Genomic DNA, 23028 nt, shown 5'->3' on the forward strand with positions numbered 1-23028 from the left:
TGGTCTCTACAGACTTGTACACCAAGTAATCTCTAAAAACTGCAAAGATGTTTTATGTTTAGATAATTAATATTCAGGAAAAGCTTCGCACTCAAAGACAAACTATCCCTCAAGCCATCAGATGGCTGCTGTGCATTTTATTGGGAAACAAACACTGATAAGCGTGTTTTGTGGAAGGGTAAGGCTGCCACTGTTTTTGGGATTGCTTTACCACAGAGCACACCATGCATGGGGCAGGTGGATTATTAGACATCAAGAAAATTCTAGACCACTATCAGGTTGAGAAGAATCTCCTATGAAAAAATTGTGTTTTTATATGGGAGAGATTAAACATTCAAAGCAAAGTTACAAGCTCAAGCTCCAGCCAGAATGAACAATTTCAATAAGGAGAGAAGCTGTCTTGAAATTAGAGCAGGAGGCAGAAATGCTAACACTCCTTGGCTGTGTAGGAGGAAGGGTCTGTACGACCACAGCCTGATTCATTGATAGGCATCCTTGCAAATGAACCTAAGCTGCATAGTTATTTTAAAGCCTGTGTGTGAGAAAATCTGTCCCAAGTTTCACCAAAATAGCTCAGTCTAGCATTTATCCTAGTATGTATTTTGAATTTTCAGTTTCAGTAGTAGCCTTGAGTTCTCTCACATCGCTATCACAGTGTCATGGTTACACGGAAAAGATTCAAAAGAACAGTTTTTTGGTGATAAATTTTGAAATTTCAATGTCAATGTTGAATGTTCAATGATGTGCATGTTTAAATGATTATCATTAAAGTTTTCTTGTTTAAAGTTGAAAAAATATACAAATTCAAATTTCATATATATTATTTAATTATAAATTTATAATTTATAAAATATAATTATTAAAATTTAATATTATTATATTACATGACGAACCCACGCACCTTGTTTCCAAAAATGCCGTCCTCGTACCCGCCCCCGTCCCTGCACCCACGTTTCCTGGCAACATAGATTAAATTAATTAATCCCAATAAATTAAATTAATTTGCAGATTCAAGAATCAAAACCCTACAAACATCAAACACCATGGACCTGGCTATATTTCTTGGCATTTTCCTCTTCCTGGTCCCTTTTATGGTTATTATGGTGTTGGAGAGTAGGAAACAGAGGGGCCAAACTGAAGAGGGGGATGAAGAAGCTGGAGAAAGTCAAATTGGTGAAAACCCCGGTGAGGAGCTGGAGGAGGGTGAACATGACCCTCAAAAAACTAAACAAGACCAAACCCCATTGTGGAAATATGTTAACAGGGCTGAAACAGGGAGAGGGGGTGGAACCACTAAATTTCATTGCCCCCATTGCAACACTGATTATACAGGTTCATACACCCATGCTAGAAGACACCTCTGCGGGAAAAGGCCATGGGATGGAGACAAACAAATAGGAATCAAAACTTGTACAGCGGTGTCGGCAGCGGATAGAGCCAAATACATAAGGGAAGAGGAGGAAGCCCAATACAAATCAAAAAAATCAAGGGGTTTCTTTGAACCAAGCTCACAATCACAAAGAACTCCTTCAGCATCCTCCCAAGGTAGTGGATATGGAGGCACAGGGTCATCATCTTTAAGGCGTAGAACCATATCAGATTTCCTTGATGAGGGGTGTAGGAATGATGTGGATTCAAAGGTTTACAGGTTTCTCTATGCATGTGGGATACCATTCAATGTTCTTCGCTCACCTTATTGGCATGAAATGGTTTCTGCCATAAATGATGCCCCTAAAGGATACAAGAGCCCTGGGTATGACAAGGCAAGAACCGTTGGCCTTGATCATGAAAAAGCAAAAATATCACATTCTTTGAATAGAATGACAAGTTCTTGGACTGACCATGGGGTGTCCATTGTATCTGATGGATGGACAAATGTAAAAGGCAAGCCATTGATAAGTGTTCTTGCTGTGTCCGTTAGTGATCCCATCTTTCTAACTACACATGATTACTTAGACATGTTCAAGACCGCCATCAACATTGCAGAAGCATTACTTGAAACAATTGAGCGTATTGGGCCATACAATGTCATCCAAGTCATCACTGATAATGCTTCTAATTGTAAGGCAGCGAGAGCAATTATTGAGGATAAATACCCCAACATATTTTGGTCTGGATGTTTGGTTCACACATTGAACCTTCTGTTGCATGATATTGTCAAGAACAAAAATGAACAATACCAATGGATTGGTGATTTGTACAATAAAGGCAAACAAATGATAAAATTTATTACAAATCATAGCAATACCCATGGCCTTTTCCATAGTCACTCGAGATTGGAGTTGTTGAAGATTGCGAAGACCAGATTTGGTAGCTATTACCTCACCTTCAAGCGCCTTTTGAAGGTAAGAGAGGCATTGGCTAGCATGGTATCAAGTCCACATTGGTAGGTATTAAAGGAAAGGGCTACAAATGCAACTGACATGGGAGGTTTTGAAATGGTGGAGGAGGCCGCTCTTGATGGTCAGTTTTGGACAAGTGTGAGGCAAGTATTGGATTTCACCAAGCCCATTTATCACATGATTCGGTTTGCAGATACAGACAAACGAGTGATTGGCGAGGTGTATGAGCAGATGGATACCATGTTGGGGGAAATAAAAGATATTGTTCATAACAGAGATCCCAACTTGTACAAACTGATTCATGATTGTGTGTGTGAACAGTGGAATAGACTTAATCTTCCACTACGTTGCTTGGCGTATATCCTTACGCCAAAATACTATTCTACATCTTAGTTGGGCCAACTTGCAGCAGGGGGTGGGGTTAGGACCAAACCCCATTTAGATCTAGAGGTAACTAAAGGATATTTGGAAGCATTAGAAAAGTTGGTACCTGATAGGGAGGAATGTGCAGCTGTGCGCTTTGAAAGCAGATACTTCAGTGGCACTGGTTTGTATGGTAACTTCCATGCAATGGACGACAAAGATAGATTTGATACTCTCACATGGTGGAAAACATATGGCGGCCACAGACTTTTGCCAAAATTGGCAAAAAAAGTTCTTTCACAGGTTGTAAATACTTCTTCTGCAGAGAGGTGTTGGAGCACCTACAGCTACATACATAATGTGAAAAGAAATAGACTCAATGAAAACCGAGCAGAAAGCTTGGTTTATGTGCACTACAACTTAAGGTTGTTGAGTCATTACTGTGATCGGGCTTATGAGGATCCCACATATAAAATTTGGGACAATCACCCAGAGGATGACAATTTGGAGGATGGCATTGTACATATTGAAGAACTGGAAGATGAACTTGTAAGGGATGAAGATGAAGCAGCTGCAGCAGCCATGCCACCTCCACCTCCACCTCCACCATCTAGTAGCAGTGCTCGAGGTCCGAGTCTTGTTCCTTTGCTGTCGCCACCTCCATCTACACCCTCACGTGGAGGTTCTAGTTCTGGTCGTCGATCTGTGCGGGAGACTCCTAGAAGACCACCACAACCTGCTTATACTCCTGGAGACTCTCGTGGCAAGGGCCACATGTAGATTTACAATTTACTTGTCTTTTTTAGTTTCTATTAGACTTTAGTTTTCATAACTGTTGAGTTTTGAGTCCTTGACTCTTGACTCTTGACTCTTTCATATCATAATGATATTTTTTGTAAACAATATATCACTGTGACAATGAAAATTTGAAGTTTGAAGTTGGGCCTTGGCAATTATAACTCATTGGTAATGATGTGAATTATGAATATGATGCTTCGTGAAAGACTAAAGTTGTTTCATTTCATTTCATTATTCATGTTTCATTTTATAAATTTATAACATTTTATATCATGTTAATAGTTAGAAGTTAGGACTTAGAAATATCTTAGATATTACTTCTTGTAATGGTTAAACTTAGCTTACAAGTACAACTTTGGTGATCAATGATGATAAATGTTATTGAATTTTCAATTTTGAAAGCTTGAAGTTGAAACTTTAAGATTGAATTTGATGAATCATGATTCATGAGACTCAATATGTTGCAGTTGTAATATGTATTTTACTAACTTGTGGACATGGTTGATGATGGTTATAATTTCTAGATGATTGATGTGATATGGTTCAATGATCAATCTATGTTTTTTTTATGTTTTTTATGTCTAATTCATCATTCTACATGTTTTTGTTGACATATATGTATCAAAAATTAAAAAATATAAAATATATATATATTTTTAAAAAATCGCTCCCGGATTCGCTCCCAAACCAGGAGCTTCTGAAAATGGTCGCTCTTGCTCCCACTCCCAAGCAACATGGCGTAGGGCACTGCGCACAACGACTAACATCTCAGCTCTTTTAGAGGTAAGCTTGTTCCTCTTGATAGAGTGAATGAAGCTATATGTGGATCAATTTCTCTCTGCTGTAGAGGAACTAGCAATCTGAGACAACAAACACATAGCTAGATGTTTGAGCTCTAGAGCACCATCCCCATGCATCCTCCACCAACCAATCGGGTCATCTTGGGCTAGATCTATGCAATCTGCCTGAGCACCACATGTGTTGAAGGGGCCACTAAGAGATGCAAACTGAACAAACTGTGATCGAAATCTTGCCCCCTTCTCCTCATTGTACATCTTTGCAATTGCATCTAGGAAGCCATTCTTCACCTCAGGATCATCAATAGGAGGCACCCTCCCAGGTCTTTCAACATACCATTTTGGGTTTAATGCATATGCTGCCATGTGCAAAGGTGTGTTCATGCGATCCCACCTAGGTTGAATGATGGGTCGAATCTGAGATGTATAGAACTCTAATGAGGGCTCTCTCGCTGAATGGCTGCCTTCACACAACCCAACATGCTATCAAAGGTCTCATAGATTTCTCCAAGATTAAGTGCATCTGAATCAGTGTAACGAATGACCTCCACAATAGGGCCCAAGAATGACACCAAATAAGAACAATTTTCCCACCAATCATTGTCCAACCCGTGAAGCCTGACCTTCTTCCTCGTGTCTGTCTTTGATTTTGACCACCTTCCCCACTCTGAACTCACAACCAAGGATTGTAGAGGTGCTTGTACCTCTAGCATCCTCACCAATAAGGGAAAATAGCTAGCGTATCTAGTATTAGTGGGCTTTGATGAATTCCTTCCTCATGTGAGCCCTGTAAATGGCCAAGGAGGTGTGGTGGTTGCAGATAAATATCTGCACATCTCTAGCAACTGTCACCAAGTCTTATATCCACTGAATCTTGCCAATGTCCTTCCGTGCATTATTGAGTTCATGCACATAACAAGGAGTCACAATTTGCATCGCACTATCAGGCCCAACATCCTCTATAGCTTCTTAAAGAAGCTCAAATTGGAAAGATGCATCCTTGCACTTTCCAGAACAGTCAACAACTTTAAGAAAGAATGGACCTTCTGAAGATGTCACTATGATGTTGATTAGTGGGCGTTTTCGGATGTCAGTCCATCCATCCATAACAATAGAGCAACTAAACCTCAACCATGTTTGTCTCATTCTCTCTTTTTGCACATTAATTTTGGACACTTGTCTATCTAAAATTGTTGTTCTTAGCTTATGTTCTCTGGGTGGTACATATGAAGGCCCTATTCTTGCAATTGCTTGGACCATTTCCTTGTAATAAGGAGAATGAATAACATGGAAGGGAAATCCATTGGCAAAAAGAAATTTACCAATTGCATTATCTGTGTCATCTCGATCTAGAACATTGTACATCCTAGACACTGTAGCACCCATTGCACAAGAACGAGATGCACCAGTAGAACCCTTCGTCTTTTTTGACGAAGTATTGGATGGAGACATATCTGTGGATGGATCAACATTTCTGCTAGAAAACAATCCTTTTCCAGTGGTTTCCCTTTCTAGCCTCCAAAGTTTCTCTCTTTGAGCTGAATCCAGGTTCTTTGAGGGACACATATTGACTCCTTTACCTGTAATAGCCAAAATATGTTGCTTGACCTTGGTATAGCTGCCAACAAAGTGATGCCCACAAATATTGCATACCCAATCATGTGGTTTTAGAAGTGGTTTTAGAGGATTAAATGTCCCCTTTGCAAATTTTTTCAGATCTCTTGGTAGGCCTTCAGAATCTACACCATGCAAAGGCCTATTCTGATTTCTTGCCCTCCTGTGACTGCTTTCAATTTCTTCTTGTGCATCATGTGGCTCACTACCACTGTAGTTGCTGCCACTGTTCCCAGAATAACTCTGACTCATAGTTGTAAGTTGAATGTAACTTGTAGGTTGCAGCGTGCAACAAGGGTTTACTGTTTAAATTTAAATTTTATTTTTAATAAAACCTTTAGGCTTGCTGCTTTATGGCATATGCATACTGATTATTGATACATGGTGAAAATAAAAAAATTTAAAAAGATTACACAGGTTGACTAATATTAACACACACATTCAACACTGAAAATATTTTTTTTCTTCTTTTAAATTTACAAGAAAAAATTAATACAGAGTCAACAATGAAAAATTAAAAAAAATGAAAATTTACAAAAAAAATGAAAAAAAAAAAACGCAGTGATAGGCACACTGTCAAGTTTCAACATTGAAAAATTTAAAAAATTTAAAATTTACAAAAAAAGAAAAGAAAAGAAAAACAAACGTAGTGGCAGCCTACAGGCACACAGTCAACATTGAAAAATTAAAAACAATTACAATTTACAAAAAAAAAATGGAAAAAACAACACAGTAACACACTGCAATCATCAATGTTATTGTTACTTACTATGCAAACTTTGGTGAAGTCGATGGGCTGCAGCTTGCAATTTGCAAACTTCAAAATCGATGGGCTGCCTGCAACTGCAAGTGCAAACTTCAAAGTCGACTGCAGGCACAATGAGGCAAGTAGCGCGCCAACGCTGGCACAATGAGGCAAAGTGACAAGTCTCCGGTCTACGATGGCACAATGAGGCACAATGAAGGTCGATGGGCAAGGCTGCAGGCTGCAAACTTGCAAATTCGATGGGTGAGGCTGCGTCCAACACTGGTAGCAGTTCAACAATGAGGTTTTGGCAATGTCCAACAACAATGGAGGTTTCGACGGCGTCCAACAGTGATGGCGGTGTTAGAAACTTAGATGGATGGGTGATGGGTTAAACTTGAACAATGAAATAATAGTTAAAACAAAACCCTTGCCGCCGGAAATAGTAAACACAATAAAAAAATTATGATTTAAAAAAAATTCATCAATTTTTTTTCGAAATTTGTCAATGGAAACGACCCCCAACGACCCCAGATGACCCCCTTTTGCGAAAATGACCCAAGAAATGGAGGAAACGACCCCTTTCAAGTTTTCTTGCGTACCTTGTTTTTTAGGAGTGTGGGGAAACGACCCCGTCTCATCCCCAGCATGGAAAATTTTAGGGGCTAATATTCGCAAATGGGCTAATTTTCCATGGTTTTTCCAAAAAAAAGATTCGCCAATTTCCATTTTTTTTTCTAAAAATGATTCGCCCAAATTTTATAGTATAAAATTATTTTACCTTAAAAATTGCCAAAATTGTATAAAGACTATATAAAACTATTATAAATTTGAATGTTTTTACAAAGATATCAACAAACATTTTATAATTTGCAATTTGGGGACTAGTAAGATTCGCCAAGGTTTCTAAACTTTAAGACAAATTTTCATCCTTTTTTTCCCTGGTTCCCAAGTCCCCAGAGTGCGAGGGAGCTAGGAAACTCTACCCCCAGGTGGGGGGACGCGATCCTGTGGAACACTGTATATAACACACACACACACACACACACACACACACACACATATATATATAACACGTGTGTGTGTGTTTTAATGCATGATGCCAATTCTAAGTAAGATTGCATACATAAACTAAATTCATGTAATAGTGTCTTTCCATGTATATGGATCGTTATCTTGGTAAATTAGATTTTAACTTGTACTCTCTGATTGTAAATTTTGCGCATTTTCTGCATTGGAATGAACTCTGTGTGGTAAGCAACATGGTGTTTAAGCTGTTTCAGAAGTTTAGATCAAGTTTATTGAGACCCATTTATGTTATACTGGAATATGATGAATGTTTAGCATGTTGGTGACTCAGGACCAGCTAAGATGGCTAGTTTGTTTTGATTATACGGATAAAATGCAGATGGGAAGTTTGAACATAGATTCAGATAATGACCTTTTGATATAATAGCATGTGCCAAGGCTTCATGTAATTTCCAGAGGTCCTTCAAGCGTAAGGGCTTTATCCCTGCTACAGGGATGAGCAAAGTCCTCATCTTGAATAGCTACTCCTTACAATGCAAACTTGAGTTTCAACTAGACTTTTGTTAGTTGTGTTTCTTATAGATCTTAGTTATTTGCGGTACCTAAGCGTTCTTTTGGGAGTTTATACTTGAAACTTGATTTCCTGCTTCTTGGGGTTTTCTAGTTCAACATAATCTCAATGGCTGTAATTTATATCTGAATATTCTCCTGCATCTCTAGGGTGTGAACTGTTTGAAATGGGTCATTTAGACATAGGGTTTTGCTCTGATAAAATTTTCCACTGCAGGACCATGAGAAGATGATTGAAGCCTATGTGGCATCATGGGTTTCTGGGGATCTTGATAAAGCTGCAGCTCGTATGTCTGTTACTTTCTCGCTGGCATTGCACCACATTGCATCCTTTATTTTCATGGGAGATAAGGTCTCCATGAGGAAAAAAGTAGCCAGAAATCTTCTACTTGATTCCTCTCGAAAACCAGACCATCGGGTATTGCTTTGTTTCCATTTTTATTGCTTTGGCATTTCATAGAAACGAAATGTTTGGGAAGGGCATAATTTTGGATTGATGTAAACTGGGTATTTCAGGTGAAAATGTCGCAACTGCTTCATTACAATGCTTTGGGTCGTTTTCATGAGCATGAAAGAAGTGGTCAACTGCTGAGTGGAGAGGAGATAACAAGGAGGTCCAATTTCCTCCTGGAATCCTGTGAAGGGGATTCATTGCTCTTGGCTGAAGTTCAAAAAATACAAACTGCTGGATAATACAAGAAAATATTTGAGATGAAAGCCTTTTCTAATGACTTTGAAAGGCCTTGTAATATGTTTTGCAAAATCATTTCTCTTATTCTTTGTTAATCATAGCTCTTTCAGTAGGCTTTATGTGAAAATAGAGGTATCATGTTAAGATGTCTCATAGTGATTGTGGTTGTTTTTAGCTCCTTGTAAAAGTTAATTTCAGTTGTTTTTTAGTTGCTGCACAAAATTGAACTGGGGTCCTCTTCACATTTAATGCTATTCTGTCACATCAGGGCTTAAAAATAGGAATTTTGTGCTAAAATATTTGAGCACTGGTCTATGGCAGCATATAATCTCCTTCCTGCTTAAATACAACATTGGTTGTGAGCACTGGTCTGTGGCAACATATAACTCCCCATATACCATGATTGAGCCAAGAGGCTCATTCTACAGCCCAGTATGAGGGGATGTGTAAGTTTGTCCATCTGTCCGTTCCCCTTTAAAATAAAAATAGAAGTTAAAAAATATGTTGGCTTTAATCATGAAAAATTAAGTTGTTATGGTTAAAATGTTTATTTGGCCATATATATACTCTATTTAGCATTTAAAAATGCAATTTAAACAATGAAAAATAACACTTTGTATTTTATACTGTAAAGATGTAAAGAAGTTTGCACGTGAAGAAATTTGATCCCTCTCGGTTCATGTTAGATCTGTACTTAAGATGGATCTATGCTGGTCCTTATGCCAATGGGAGGTGTCCACAGAGGTAGTTTCTTCCTGATTAACGTGATGGTTTATTAGTTGTGAGGTGATTATGCTTACTCAACCTTCCCCTCCCATTGTGTGTGACAAAGAATAATAACTAGAATAATTACAGCAGAATAGCTTCTCTACTACTATAAGTTCTTGTTATTTGAGACTAATAACATGAATAACTATGGTTGGAAGTGCTTTTCTACTTCTATAAAATTTCCTTTCTTGAAGAACAATTTTCAGCTATGGGGGCGAGGGTGGGGTTGAGGAGGGACTATCAATGAACCAATTTTCAGGAACCTTGAGTGCTAATATGAGAAACAAGATCAACACTCTTTGTGATCGAAGGAAGATGATTATATTCAGTATATTTTTACATATCCTAACCAAGTAAAAGAAAATTAAATTCAAGATTTTTATTGTGTCACCCATACTATTACCCATACTATTATTTCTTATGTTGTATTTCTTTTTGTTGGGTACCATGCAATATTAATAATCAAGGTGTGCTGTCATTCGAATCATTTCTGATTTTCTGTGATATTCTTTGGTTTTTAATTGCTAGGGTCATACCAAGTGGTATCGGAGCCAATTGATCTATATATTAGCCTCTAAGCCAATCTCACGGAAAAGCTTTCGTTATTGTTATTGAGGGTTCACATGTGAAATTTGTTGAGACAGTGAAGTTAACGTGATGAAGAACCTACTGTGGAAACGACAAAGAAGTTAGCTTTGTTTGTAGATCAATCCCATCCGAATACTTCCTTCTGTCACCCACCATTGCCTTTGGCCATAGCCTTTCACGTGTACCTTCACACTTTTAATTTGTGTTTGTCACTGTATACAGGTTTATGAGTCATTATGTCTGCTAGTTGTTCAAGAAGCCACCGCGTTTTTATTTGACCACCAAGACAACACTTTTCATCCCTACCCCTAGTAAAGAAGAAAATTTGGTAAAATAATCACACAAATTTGAAGGGGCGGTGCTTGGAGGGAGACAAATAGTGGTTAACAACTTATTATATGATATGAAGACATTCCTTTTCTTAGGGTCGTAGCTGTCCTGTGAAGTGGCCATGTTATAAGGGGCGTTTATCTGCCAGCAAAATCACCCAAGGCTTACATTTGAACTGATCTACAGGGTTTTGAATTTGGGTTGTTGCATTAGTAGAGATAATGTAACCCTGCAATATAATAGTGCTGCATCGAGAGTCAAAATATTTGAGTTTGCTGTTGCAGGTGCTATTTGCATTTTAATTTACAGTGTGTTGCAGATGTCATAGTTTTAGGATAATGTGCACTCAAATTACACCTCGTTCCTATTGATTGCTTTTCTGGTAGGTTTTGCACTGAATTTGTAACTTCACCATTTTTAAACTGTGATCAAAGGGTTTGTGAGCATTTTGAATCGCCCGAGATCATGCAAATTGTGATCTGAGCAACGGGTGTTGCGATCTGATCAGTGTTTGGTTTGCCAGGTTCTGGCAAAGGTCACTAAAACTGGGAGGATTTGAGTGCCCTATCCCAAGTGTATAATTACCAAATTCCACGCAATCGGACAAAATTTCAAAAATTCTGGGATAATTTGATTCTGCCATATTATTCTTTTTTAATCGGTTCAATAATTTTGCTAGACATGCTTGCGATAACTGCGCATTTAATTTTCCCACAAGCTTTTGGAATGCATACTGTGTAATTGGGAGACGCATTGAATTCGTTGCAGAGGGCTGAGATGCTCTATAGGAAGTCCAAAATAAGTGGCCTCTTGATACTCTTCACGGTCTTTGCTCATTGTCGTGTATTCCACGCGGATTTGCAGTTAAGGATGATTGACTTGAAAACATAGAGTTAATCCTTTCCTTAACTGTAAGGAGAGCAAAGAAAAACCAACGGGGTCACGCAGAGAAGGAAAGGTCACACTGTAGCAAGCTTTGTGAAAGCCCCTGCTAAAAATTGGTATGAGAGCCAGTAACGTCTGGTTCGCCGGGTCAGTACTCATTTTTTTCATCACTCTATATAAAATGGATCCAATTAGAAAGTCTGTTTCATACCGTGATATCGAAGAGCAAGAATCCTCTGCTCAAGAAAATCCCCTTCGGGATATGTTCGCTATTGCATCTAGTAAGGTTTTAAATTCTGCTGAACTTGAATATGAAGAAAGCCAACCCTCTGCTAGATGGCAACTACCTTCAATTAATGCTTTAGAAGTCTATGCAGATCTATCCGCCTTCCATTTAATTGCCACTACTAGGATAAGTATAAAAGAATATATTAGTCAGATTCAGGAAAATTCTGACTGTGTACAGTCTATTCCTTTACTTAACCCCAAACAATTATAGGCTGAGGCTAAGCGTCTAAAAACCGAGTACCTTCATTTGGGTTGTATCAGAATTGGAATACATGCATTAACACATCAAGGTTTGAATACTTTTGTGTTAGCTACTGTCCAAGATCTTACACATAACAATTATACAGATTCATTAATAGGAGGGATAGTTGCACCTCTTTCAAATGGTCCAGTTTATTTTGATTGCTATCCAAATTTTTCAGTTTATGTCTTTGATGAAACTATTGAGAGCATTCTCTAGCTCCAAATCCAGACAACTGGATTTGATATGAATAAGAAAAGACATAATATAGCAATCCAAACCAGAGGTTGCTTCAGGCACACAAATACCCTGTATCTTGTTGTTATGCATGCCCCCAGTAAAGATTCTAAAGCTAGTGTTGTGGTGTTAATAGACTCTAGAAATCAAAAAATAGAACACCAAACAATCAGGTGGGAAGATTTGACATTCCCTGAACACTGGGTGGTTTCAAACCCCAGGCCTCCGTCAGTCAAGAAAATTACTTCTGCAGATATCAGAGAAGAGTCCTCCTCTGTCGTCTTATCTTTTCCCTGTAGATCTACTATAGACAGAAAGAGGATAGATCAAATGTGCAGGAGTTCACCATTATACAGAAATCCTGAACTTGTTGACACTGCTTGCACAAGTTCTCTTGTAAATACTTGCAAACATATTTCATTGTTTGAATTAGCCCAGATGGTAAATTTTTCTTCCCTAGAAGTTAAATGCCCAGAGTGTCAGTATCCTGTTATTTTAAGCCAGCTTGCAGATTTGGTAATCCATGAGAATCATCATCCTAGGACTGGTGAAGCCCCACCTACAACTTCTGTCAATCCATGTCCTAATCCTAAGTGCTCAGAAATTCCATTTCCTCATGAGTCAGAGCATGTTTTGATGATGCATGAGATTCCTATTTTGGAAAATGAAGATCCGAGGTTAACCCAAATGTTTTCAGTAATGAGACCAGCTAAACCAAGATATGGTCTTGGTTATCTTGAGCAAGCTAATGGCCTTATACCAGATTGCCGATTTGGTTCTGTTCTGGATGACTGCAAAAAGCCAACAGTCATGGAGATGCACAAATTCTTCACTTTAATGGATGGATGTCTGAAAAATAGAGTCCCTGCCAAATGGATGAAAGCCATGTTGAATTGGGATCTTTTTACAAATCCTAAAGCAGAAGAATTTGGTTTCAGTCATTCTATGTCTGAGAAAATAAAATTGTCTCAAGAATGGAAAAAACACATGGAATGTACTAACACATGGATCTCATTCTATGTCTGGTTAGAAAGGAGAAAGCAACAAATGATTTTAATGGCTGATGCATCCACTTCATCTCAACATTCTTGGATAGCACTAGATGGCCTTAAAGTTGAAACACCTACAACTTTTCCTCCATACAAAGGCATAGTGCTTGGAGAAGGACAAAATTCTGCCAAAGCAATACCATTAGTATTAAAGGATGACAGTGCATCTGGTACTAATGGCAAAATACATAAAACTTCTGAACAACTGAATTGGATAAAAATAGCGGTGAAGGGTCTTGAAATGAACATGGCCAAATCCAAAGAGGTCAAAGAACAATTTGATACTGCCCAAGTTTCTTTAAATTCTATAAATAATTCCTTGAATAATGTTCAAAATTCTACTTCAGTAATCAGAGGATATGTTAGAGAATCTCTAATAAAGCTAGAAAATGTTGAAGACAAAATGGTGGAACATATAGGTTCTACATCTGGACAAATAAGTGAACTGGTATAGAAGATGAATCAATTATCTATATCCAAAACAGAAAAACTAGTTCCTTCTTCTTTTTTACATAAAGCAAGTGTCCGTATTCACGATCCTGTCAAGCCAGTCGATAGGTTTCCTTTTCTATTCCCCAAAGAAATTGCATCCCAAGAACTAGAAAAAGTTGAGACTTCAAGTGAACATATTTCTATAGCAAGTCTATTTAAGGAAGAGGAAAAAGAGCCAGAAGTTATGCCTATATATGAGCCTTTGGAAAGTCAGTATAGTAGGTATTCAACACCTGATATCAGAGGAAAAGGCAAACTGCCTGAAACCCACACTTTCTTCCCTGATTCTCATAGGGAATGGACTATAGATAACCTCAGTGTCGGCCAGATAAGACAAATGGTAGACATGATGTTTACAAAATATAAACTTATGTGTCTAAGAGGAAAAACTGAGGTAGAAGCCTGCAAAACAATCATCTAGTGTTTCACAGGCACACTATCAAAATGGTGGGAAACAGAATCCTCTCCTGCTTTAATTAAACAAATGGAAGAACAACTGCTCAAAGACGAGCAAGGAAATATAATTCATAATTCAGATGGGACAGTACAAAACAACATGATTGGAGCCTTGACTTCCATGATTGTTGAGCACTGGTGTGGTTTTGAGGCAGAAATAGCCGATAAACATGAGATTATTTTAATGAATCTCAAGTGCAATAAAATATCCCAATATGAAGGCTTCCATCGAGATTGGATGCAGAGAATCTATGAAGTCAAAGACCCAAAATATTTGTTACGGAAGCAAGTCTATCTTGCAGCACTTCCTTCCAGGTTTGTAGACTATCTCAGACTACAAGATTTTTTTCAAATGGCTTTTGAGTCTTACACATGGGGACACATATATTCAATTATTACTAAAGCTCTGGTTGGTCTCTGCACAAGCTCAAAAGTTAATAAGTCTCTAGAAAAGTTGTCCAGGTTCCCCGACAACAAATCATTGTGCAGCAAATATGGGTTATCGCTTGATAATCCATTAGTAAAAAGGAGAAAATTCAAGAAACGAGCCAAGAAAGAAAAGAAAGAAACAACCAGAAAAGACTTTAAGAAGAAAGGCCAATCTTTTCGACAACGTAAAAGGAAGGGATATTACAAATATGTCCCTAAGACACGTTATTATAAACCATCTGACATTCACCTGCATAGTGCCAAGCAAGAAAAATGGAATAAATTGACATGTTGGTTGTGTGGCAAAAATGGACATACTGCAAATAACTGTCCAGTAGGTGAAGAATAAAAAAGAAATCGAGGCAAGAAATTTCAGCCTCAAAATCAAAAATTAAAAACTCCAAAAATAGAGGCTCAGTATCTTTGCATGAGATGTGGGTCTAGAAATCATAAAACTGATCATTGCCCCAATATGGTGATCAAAGAACACCCCCAGATTCAGCAACAACAGTTGCTTGACTCATCCGGTGAAAGTTCAAATTCTAGTTTTGTATATACTTCAGAAGAAGAAGTTGAAGAATTAAATTTTCATGCAAATGCTTGTGATTGTTCAAATTCTGAAAATTGTAAATGTATTTTCTCTTCTGAATCTGAAATTTCTAATGAATCTTCTGATGAAGATATATAGCCACATAAATACAAAGAGAAAATTCTTATGGCACAGACAAAAGAAGATGAGATAAAAATCTTGTCCCAAATAAGAGCTATGGAAGAAGGAGAAATGAAGAATCGCCTTATGGAAGCCTTCATGGACCAAATGAAATCTTCCAGCAGAAGTTCTTCAAAGAAGCCAATCTTCATTGACGCCTCTTATGAAAAGAATGAAAAATCATTCCAAAGGCATCAACAACAGGATAAGGTTTGCGCGCTTACCTAGGTAAGTCATGAAATTCACAATCTCAAATATGAAATTTCTATTCTTAAATCTCAGATTGTGAGATTAGAAAAAGTCAAATCCATTGATGAAGCAGATTCTATAAAAGAATATGATGCAGAAGAATTTTACAAGCCAAATGTACAGATTTATGAAGGAAGAAAAGATACTGCTTCAGGTTTTCAGGAAATGAGTATACTCGCCATCGAATACCAGCAACATCATGTACAAATAAATATTTGCATACAGGGACAAATGTTCAATTTGACTGCTCTTATTGATTCTGGAGCAGACGTAAATATTCTAAATACAAAAGTGATCCTTGCTAAATATTGGATGACGGCAGAAAGAAAAGTTATTGGCTTGGGAAGTAAAACGCTGAAGTATGAAATTCCCAAGGCATCTATCTGCTTTGATATTCACTGCATAAAATTAAAATTTGCAATTGCTGACATCCCTGTTGATTGTATTTTAGGTAACATATTTTTAGTTGCTGTTGAACCACATGGTTCATTTAGAACAAAAAAGAATAAGGGTGGATATTTTATTACTCTTCCTACCTCCTCGAATGGCCCAAGAAAAATTAAATTACCATATGTCTCAGCTCCATGAGTCTCGACGATGGTTCAGACTATGGAAGAGCTAAAGAAAGCTGAATCGAAGCTAACGGATCTAAAAGATCTAAAATCCACCATTCATATCTCACAACAGCTAAGCTTACCAGCAATACAAAAGAAGATTTCATAATTAAAGGCACAAATAAAGAAAGAGTGTTGTGCAGAAGATCCAAATGCTTTTTGGCACAGAAAACAATATTGTGTTGAACTGCGCTATAAAACAGAATATACAGGTAAGCCATGTAAAAGTAAGGCAATTCCGATGAACAAGGAATATCGTGAGCTCTGCGAAAAAGAAATCAAGAATCTGTTGAGTAAGAAATTGATCAGAGAATCAGAGAGCCCATGGAACTGTTATGGGTTCTATGTAAATAAAAGAGCAGAACAAATCAGAGGATCCCAAGGCTAGTCATCAATTATAAGCCTTTGAACTCAGTACTAGCAGATAATACATATCCGGTTCCCCACAAGGGATATCTGATAAGCAGAATAGCATGAGCAAAAATATTTTCCAAGTTTGATTTGAAATCAGGGTTTTGGCAAGTTGCTATATTAGAGAAGGATAAATTCAAAACAACTTTCAGTGTCCCAGCGGGACATTATGAGTGGAATTTGATGCCTTTTGGCCTAAATCATGCACCATCCAAGTTCCAGAAGGTGATGGACTCTAAATTTAAACCCTTCTTCAATTCGCTGATTGTGTATATAGATGATATACTTATTTTTTCAAAAAATTTGCAAGATCATTTTAAACATATATAGACCTTTGTAAATACAATAAAGAGGAATGGTCTTGTATTAAGCAAAAAGAAAATCGAAGTCTTTCAGACTTCCATTAAATTTCTTGTCCATACTATATTCAATGGCCAAATCTCCTTGCAAAAACATGCTCTGGAATTCTCTAACAAATTTCCAGACATCATTACAGACAAGACGCAGCTACAAAGATTTATTGGTTGTTTAAATTACGTGAGTAATTTCTACCAACATTGTGCCAAGGACAGAAGCTTATTAAATCAGAGGCTGCACAAAAATCCTGAACCTTGGACTCCACTCCATACTAGAGCAGTCCAAAAGATTAAAGCCAAGGTCAGAGACCTTCCCATACTATATATATCTGATGATGCAGCTTATAAGATTGTAGAATCCGATGCCAGCAACATCGGATGGGGGGGTATATTAAAACAGAAAAAAGATAATGAAGAACAGGTTATCCAGTTCGCTTTAGGAACATGGAACCCCACTGAGAAAAGATATTCTACTATAGAAAAAGAGGTGAAAGCAGCATGGAATAGCATCGACAATTTCGAGATCCATTTGGTCAATAAGCCATTTCTTCTCTAGACAGATGCGTTTGCCCTTAAGAAGGTGCTTAATAAAGATATCAAGAAGCCTGGAGAAGCCAAATTCACCAGATGGCAAGCCCTTTTTGCCAATTTTGATTTTGAAGTGGAACACATCAAAGGAGAAGACAACTGTCTTCCTGATTTTCTCAGCCGAGAATACATACAAAACTAGTCACGAACAAAAAATTGTTTTTGTTATTGTCACTGAATGGGACCCAGATAATCAACAAGAAGTTCTCAGAACTATCAGAGAAGACCAAAGCTGGGAAGAATACAAGAAGAACTGGAAGCCAACCTGGCATCTAAGACAAACAAAAGTCTTAGATGCAGATCTATAGCCACATACAGATATTTTACACCTAGTGCCTGAAAGAAGAGTATTTCCCAAAGGAAATCGTTGGATCCATGATATGGTGTATACTAGCAATATGGTTGCAGTTCATCAAGCAGAAGAGGCATTACAAAATAATTTCCATGACATCGCAATAATCTGGTCTGAAGGAGGAAGACAAAGAAATATTTATCATAGATATTTAGTCATCAACAGAACCAAAAACACGGATTGTACAATCACCAGAAATTCTCCTATCTTATGGCCACAAAATAATCCTAATCCTATTTTTCCTGACACTATCTTTAATTTTGCAGGTTACAAAAAATTATGGTGGGATCTCCTAAATGTTGATGGAAAGAAAGAAATCCATTATACAAAATTAAAATTTGGATCAATTAGGACCATGCAAAGAAATCAATTTTCAGGATGGTTAGGTGACTGGTGGAAAGATTTTGGAGTAAATTGCACTGCTACAGATCCAATCTTTTATGAAAGTTATTTTCAGATGTCATGCGACAAATGCTTCCACAGAAATGTCGTTGAATGTTTTCATATTCCTTGTACCACAGTAAGTGATTTGCTGAATTATCCAGATCACCATATACTACAACAATTTATGGCTAGGCATGACAAATAGCTAGTCATGACTAAAATAAAGCATCAATATGTGCTAAATAAACCTATGATAGTTTGACGGATCTATACAAAGGCATGGGACAGCCTCATTTATCCTAGAAATAGGTTCCCGGGAATCACAACTCCCGGTGAATCATCCTACAGTGCTAGTCCTTCTTCATAAAAAGGTTTCCGTGGGTTTATCCAGAAAAATCCACTGTGTAATTATGTTGTCCAGTCATGAGGACTATTCATGGCCAGATTCCTTGTGGGCCTTAATTGGTTAAAAGGCATCCACATTGTAGATAATATGCTTTCCGTAGGATTGATTGTAATCTTGTAATAGGAAAAAGATTCTTTAGTCACGAGACTCGGAGCACTTCTTCGACTTTTGGTAGATATTGAATCACATCTCCATGATTGATAGAATCTTTCGTACTCAACTTGTTGGTCCGATGGTCGGATGTTTGTCCCCTCTTCTTCCTATAAAACGAAGAGAGTCAGGTTCATTCGGGGCATCAAGAGTTAGAGTTATTATGTCTTTTGAAGTTAAGAGTTGAGAGCCTCTCCTGCTCTGCAACTGCAGACATTAAGTCTGATCTGCTTGCATCACGAGAAGAACTTAAGTCTTTAGGTGATCTGAGAAGCTTGCACATCAGTGTGAGAGCACTAGTGAGAACCTAAAGTGGCCAAATCGTTAGTGTCTCTGTCTATATGTGTGTTTTGAGTATATGTTCAAAGACAAAGTCTGTGTAATCGCCAGGTAGCCTCTAGTAATCTATCTCAGTATTGAGTAGCAACAGTCTGGTAAATGCGAACACAATCCATTTCTGGTATGAACAGACTGTAAATCAAGTGTAATCGATATCTGAAAATTCAATAAAAGAGTGTTATTTCATTTTCCGCTTTCGAGTTTTGTTTGCTTTAATTTGTGCTGCTGTGTAGTAGTTGTCTCATAATCTTCACTCGAAGTTCATTAGGGGTTTGCCGAAGGTTCGAAGGGACGCCATACCGTTAGAAGGCGAGGAAGTCGCATGTAAGGTCGTAGAGCGTGAAAGATCCAATCAACTTCGAATTTGAAGTTAGTGTAATTTCAAATCATTTGCGTAAGATTTAAGTTGAATTATTTTGGCGGTCAAATTTGCCTAGAGTTCGCACAAATTTACTTATTCTAAACAATTTTTTGAAGTCTTTTTCACATAAAAACTGGTAAAAAAACATCATACCTAAAAAAATTAACTGCATGTGTTCATTTCTCATTCCTCATGCCTTCATTGTGTTGCTAGCATGTGTGCTCGTTGCTACGTTTTCGACATCGGACACCAATCTGGGAGATGACCCTGTGAAATGCAAATTTAAAAACCACCACCACCCCGAATCTCTTTTTAACTTTAGTTTACAACATAGCATTTGTTGAATTTCTCTAGTGGCAGTATGATTGGACACTTGAACCTCTTCACTACTGCAACACCCTAGGGGCTCTTATGGTTACAAGGTTCCTTGGTGGGGCACTGTGACCCTTTGAGTGTGTAGAACTAACTCTTCGAGTGTGTAGAACTAACGTGTTTCATAATTGTCTAGTGTAGCACAATGTTAATCCACTCAGACTATGCCTCACAATATGTTACCCGTGTTAATCTCTATATTACGTTAAGTTGCAGAATTTCATTAATACAAAGCAGTAACTAGATTGTCACATCTACCACATTGCATGACTTATTTGCAATAAAAAGACATCCACAAATAATCATACACGAGCACAAAATTCATAAGGAGATGGCACTTTGACCTTCTTCTTTTATAAATAAATAACAATACATCAATTCTCTGAGACAAAGGCTTGGTCTATAAAAAGTACATAGCCAAAATCCATACAAATCTACAACGAAAATACTACCCACTCGAATGACCCTACTTGGGTCACCTTGCGCCCAACCCAGTTCGTCTCCCGATTTGGTTCTTTCTCTTCTTGGGTTTGCATGATTGTAGACCACCGAGCTACCTCATCCTCATCTCAACCCTTCTTTGTACTTCCTCGCTTGTCTTGTTACTCCATCGTTCGAATGTGTTTGCTCCTTGCCTCCGTATGGTTTATTTATATGGCATGAGGTCTCCTTCATGCGAATCTTTGTATTGCCCCTTTGATCACACTTGGGTTGGCTCGGTTGTGTGTCGTGTCTCGGGTCAAGCTAACCCCCATTGTTCCACCCTCACATAATCGCTCATTACACTGTCTTGCTCGATTATTCTGCTTGTCGATTGTCCCATCGTCTAGCGCTGACATACCTTTGATTAAATGTGCCCTCTCGAATGATTCATCTTGGGGTGCATGCTTTTGTAGTACCACCAAGTCAACATGCTAAGAATGTTGCTTTGGTTTTTCGACACCACTCTCCTTTAACGTCACACTTCTTGGGATACTTTCATTGAAAAGCTTGTGATGGGGGTGGCTCCCATGGTGATTCATCTCACCAAGGCTTTTGGGGCACATGCTTGGTGCATGGACGGGACGAGGGTGCGCCTTGGTGCCTGACACCCTCCCCCACCATGAGTTGTTGTCTTCCCCGATAATCCTGGGACTGAAAACTGATGCTTCCTCTCAAAAGCCCTAAGCTCTTCCCATCTCCAGAAGGACTCATGAGTCTCCCGTCCAATCTTATTGAAAATGTAGCGAGCAAGGTCTTCTGGCGTGTGCCTTAGCTAGTGAAGACCTCGAATTGTCCTCGTGAGTTAGACTTCAGTTAGGATGAGATATTTCCAGTTTACTTGAATAATCATCAAGTTAGCGTACGTAGAGTTGGAGCTTTAGTTAAGTGGAAGTCTTCATTAGTTTGACTACAGGATTGGTTGGCAATTAACAATTGTCTTCAGTCTTGATTAAAGGAAGAATGAGTTAGATCTCTAGTGTTGATTGAAGAGAGCATGAGTTAACAACTCCAATGATGATTAGAAGGAATGCGGGTAACAGTCTCAGTTAATTCACTATCACAACTCGAGTTCTAAATTTGAACTAGCCTAATTTATCATGGCTCAAATCTATAAAGTAAGGACGGAGGCACTAGTAATTTACATTGTTATGCGCACAAAGGTTTGTGACAAGACAGAGCTCATGAGTTAGTGTGAGAGAGCCTTGATTGTGGAGCGCAAGAATTGTGTCCTAAAGAATAAGATCACATGTGCACTAGGATTTAAGAGATTGATTGTGCGTAGAATTGAGAGCTTGTGTCCTAAGAAATAGGAGATCACTAGTGCGCAAGATAATAAGAGCAAGATTAAGGGATTTATAGGGCAAGTCAAGGCTATTCAGCAGGGGAACAATTGTGTGCTAGAGGGTTGAGATCAAGCATGATCTAGGCTAGCCCAAGATTAATTGTATTAATTAAGATTTGTGTGAGAGGTATAACGCTTTCTCAAGAGAGACAGATTGCTTTGTAATAGATTCAATTGCTCCAAGGACAATCAATAAAATAGCCACATCAAGCAAGCAGGTTTTCCCTATTGGGTTTCTTGAGAATACAAAGTGTGTCAATATTTGTGTGATGTGTTTTTATATCCGTGCTTTTACTCTGATGCTTATGAATTTTTAAGAAACTCTGTATCTTGGTGAAAGTAAACTAAATTTCAGTGTTTAGTTATTCATCTAAGTTTTTGCAGAATTTCATGGAAACTTTAACATGGTATCATAACAGAGATCAACATAAAGACCAAAGACCAACACCGGATTGACTGATGAATAACTTGTTGCAGAATTTCATGGAAAATTTAACATGGTATCATAACATAGATCAACATAAAGACCAACACTAGATTGACTAGTTAGTGAAGAGTGCAGATCAAGCAGAAGGCTTGCACTAGAGTTTGGAGAGAAGTTTTTTTACTGGATTGTTTTTTTGGTCGAACAAAATAAATTTTGATTAAAAAAAAAGTGCCTCCTTAAAAAGAAAGGAAGTGGGACTGGGTGGCCAATATGTTGATCCAGCTGCCACTCAGCTACTGGAGTGGCCCACAAGAACTAGGCTAAGTTGACCTACGACACCCACAACGAGAAGTAAGCCAGTTGACGTCCAACGAAACAGATCGGGCCGCGATAGAGGAGCTCGGGTTGAGGGAGGGCCAATGGGCCGCAAAGAAGGAAAGAAAAAACATGTTTGTTAGCGTGAAATAGGGAAACTAATGGACGTAGGCACAACCAGTCGACTCGCTGAGCCATGTAGAGGGTTGGGCCAAAGCTGGCAAAATGATGGATTGATAGGGTTTCAAATGTCTAGGAGAGGAGACTAGCGATCCATCAACAACGAACAAGAGATTTCCGCCACAACCAAACGCAGACCAACCAACAAAATTCTTGGCAATAGACCCTGAGTTGACAACATTGATCCAATCACATGATCTAGGACACAATCGAGATAGGGAAACCGCAACAGCTGATAGAAGAGATATGGTACACCGTCGACTAACACAGGTGACGGG

At 38.2% G+C, this 23028-nt stretch overlaps 1 protein-coding gene across 2 annotated transcripts in view; it reads left to right on the forward strand.

Moving 5' to 3' along the window:
• Positions 1–9198, forward strand: part of IYO (RPAP1-like, carboxy-terminal protein) — a 261793-nt gene extending 252595 nt beyond the window's left edge. For both annotated transcript variants that reach the window (XM_089404854.1, XM_089404855.1), the window contains exons 9-10: positions 8476–8676; positions 8775–9198. In XM_089404854.1, coding sequence (XP_089260980.1) covers positions 8476–8676; positions 8775–8951 — 378 coding nt within the window. In that variant the 3' untranslated portion in view covers positions 8952–9198. The remainder of the gene's footprint in view (positions 1–8475; positions 8677–8774) is intronic.
• The last annotated feature ends 13830 nt before the right edge of the window (positions 9199–23028 follow it).

This window comes from Pinus tabuliformis, chromosome 2_2 (assembly GCF_031772625.1).
Source record: "Pinus tabuliformis cultivar Carrire ecotype Pingquan chromosome 2_2, CPIR1, whole genome shotgun sequence".
In the NCBI taxonomy this organism is placed as follows: domain Eukaryota; kingdom Viridiplantae; phylum Streptophyta; class Pinopsida; order Pinales; family Pinaceae; genus Pinus; species Pinus tabuliformis.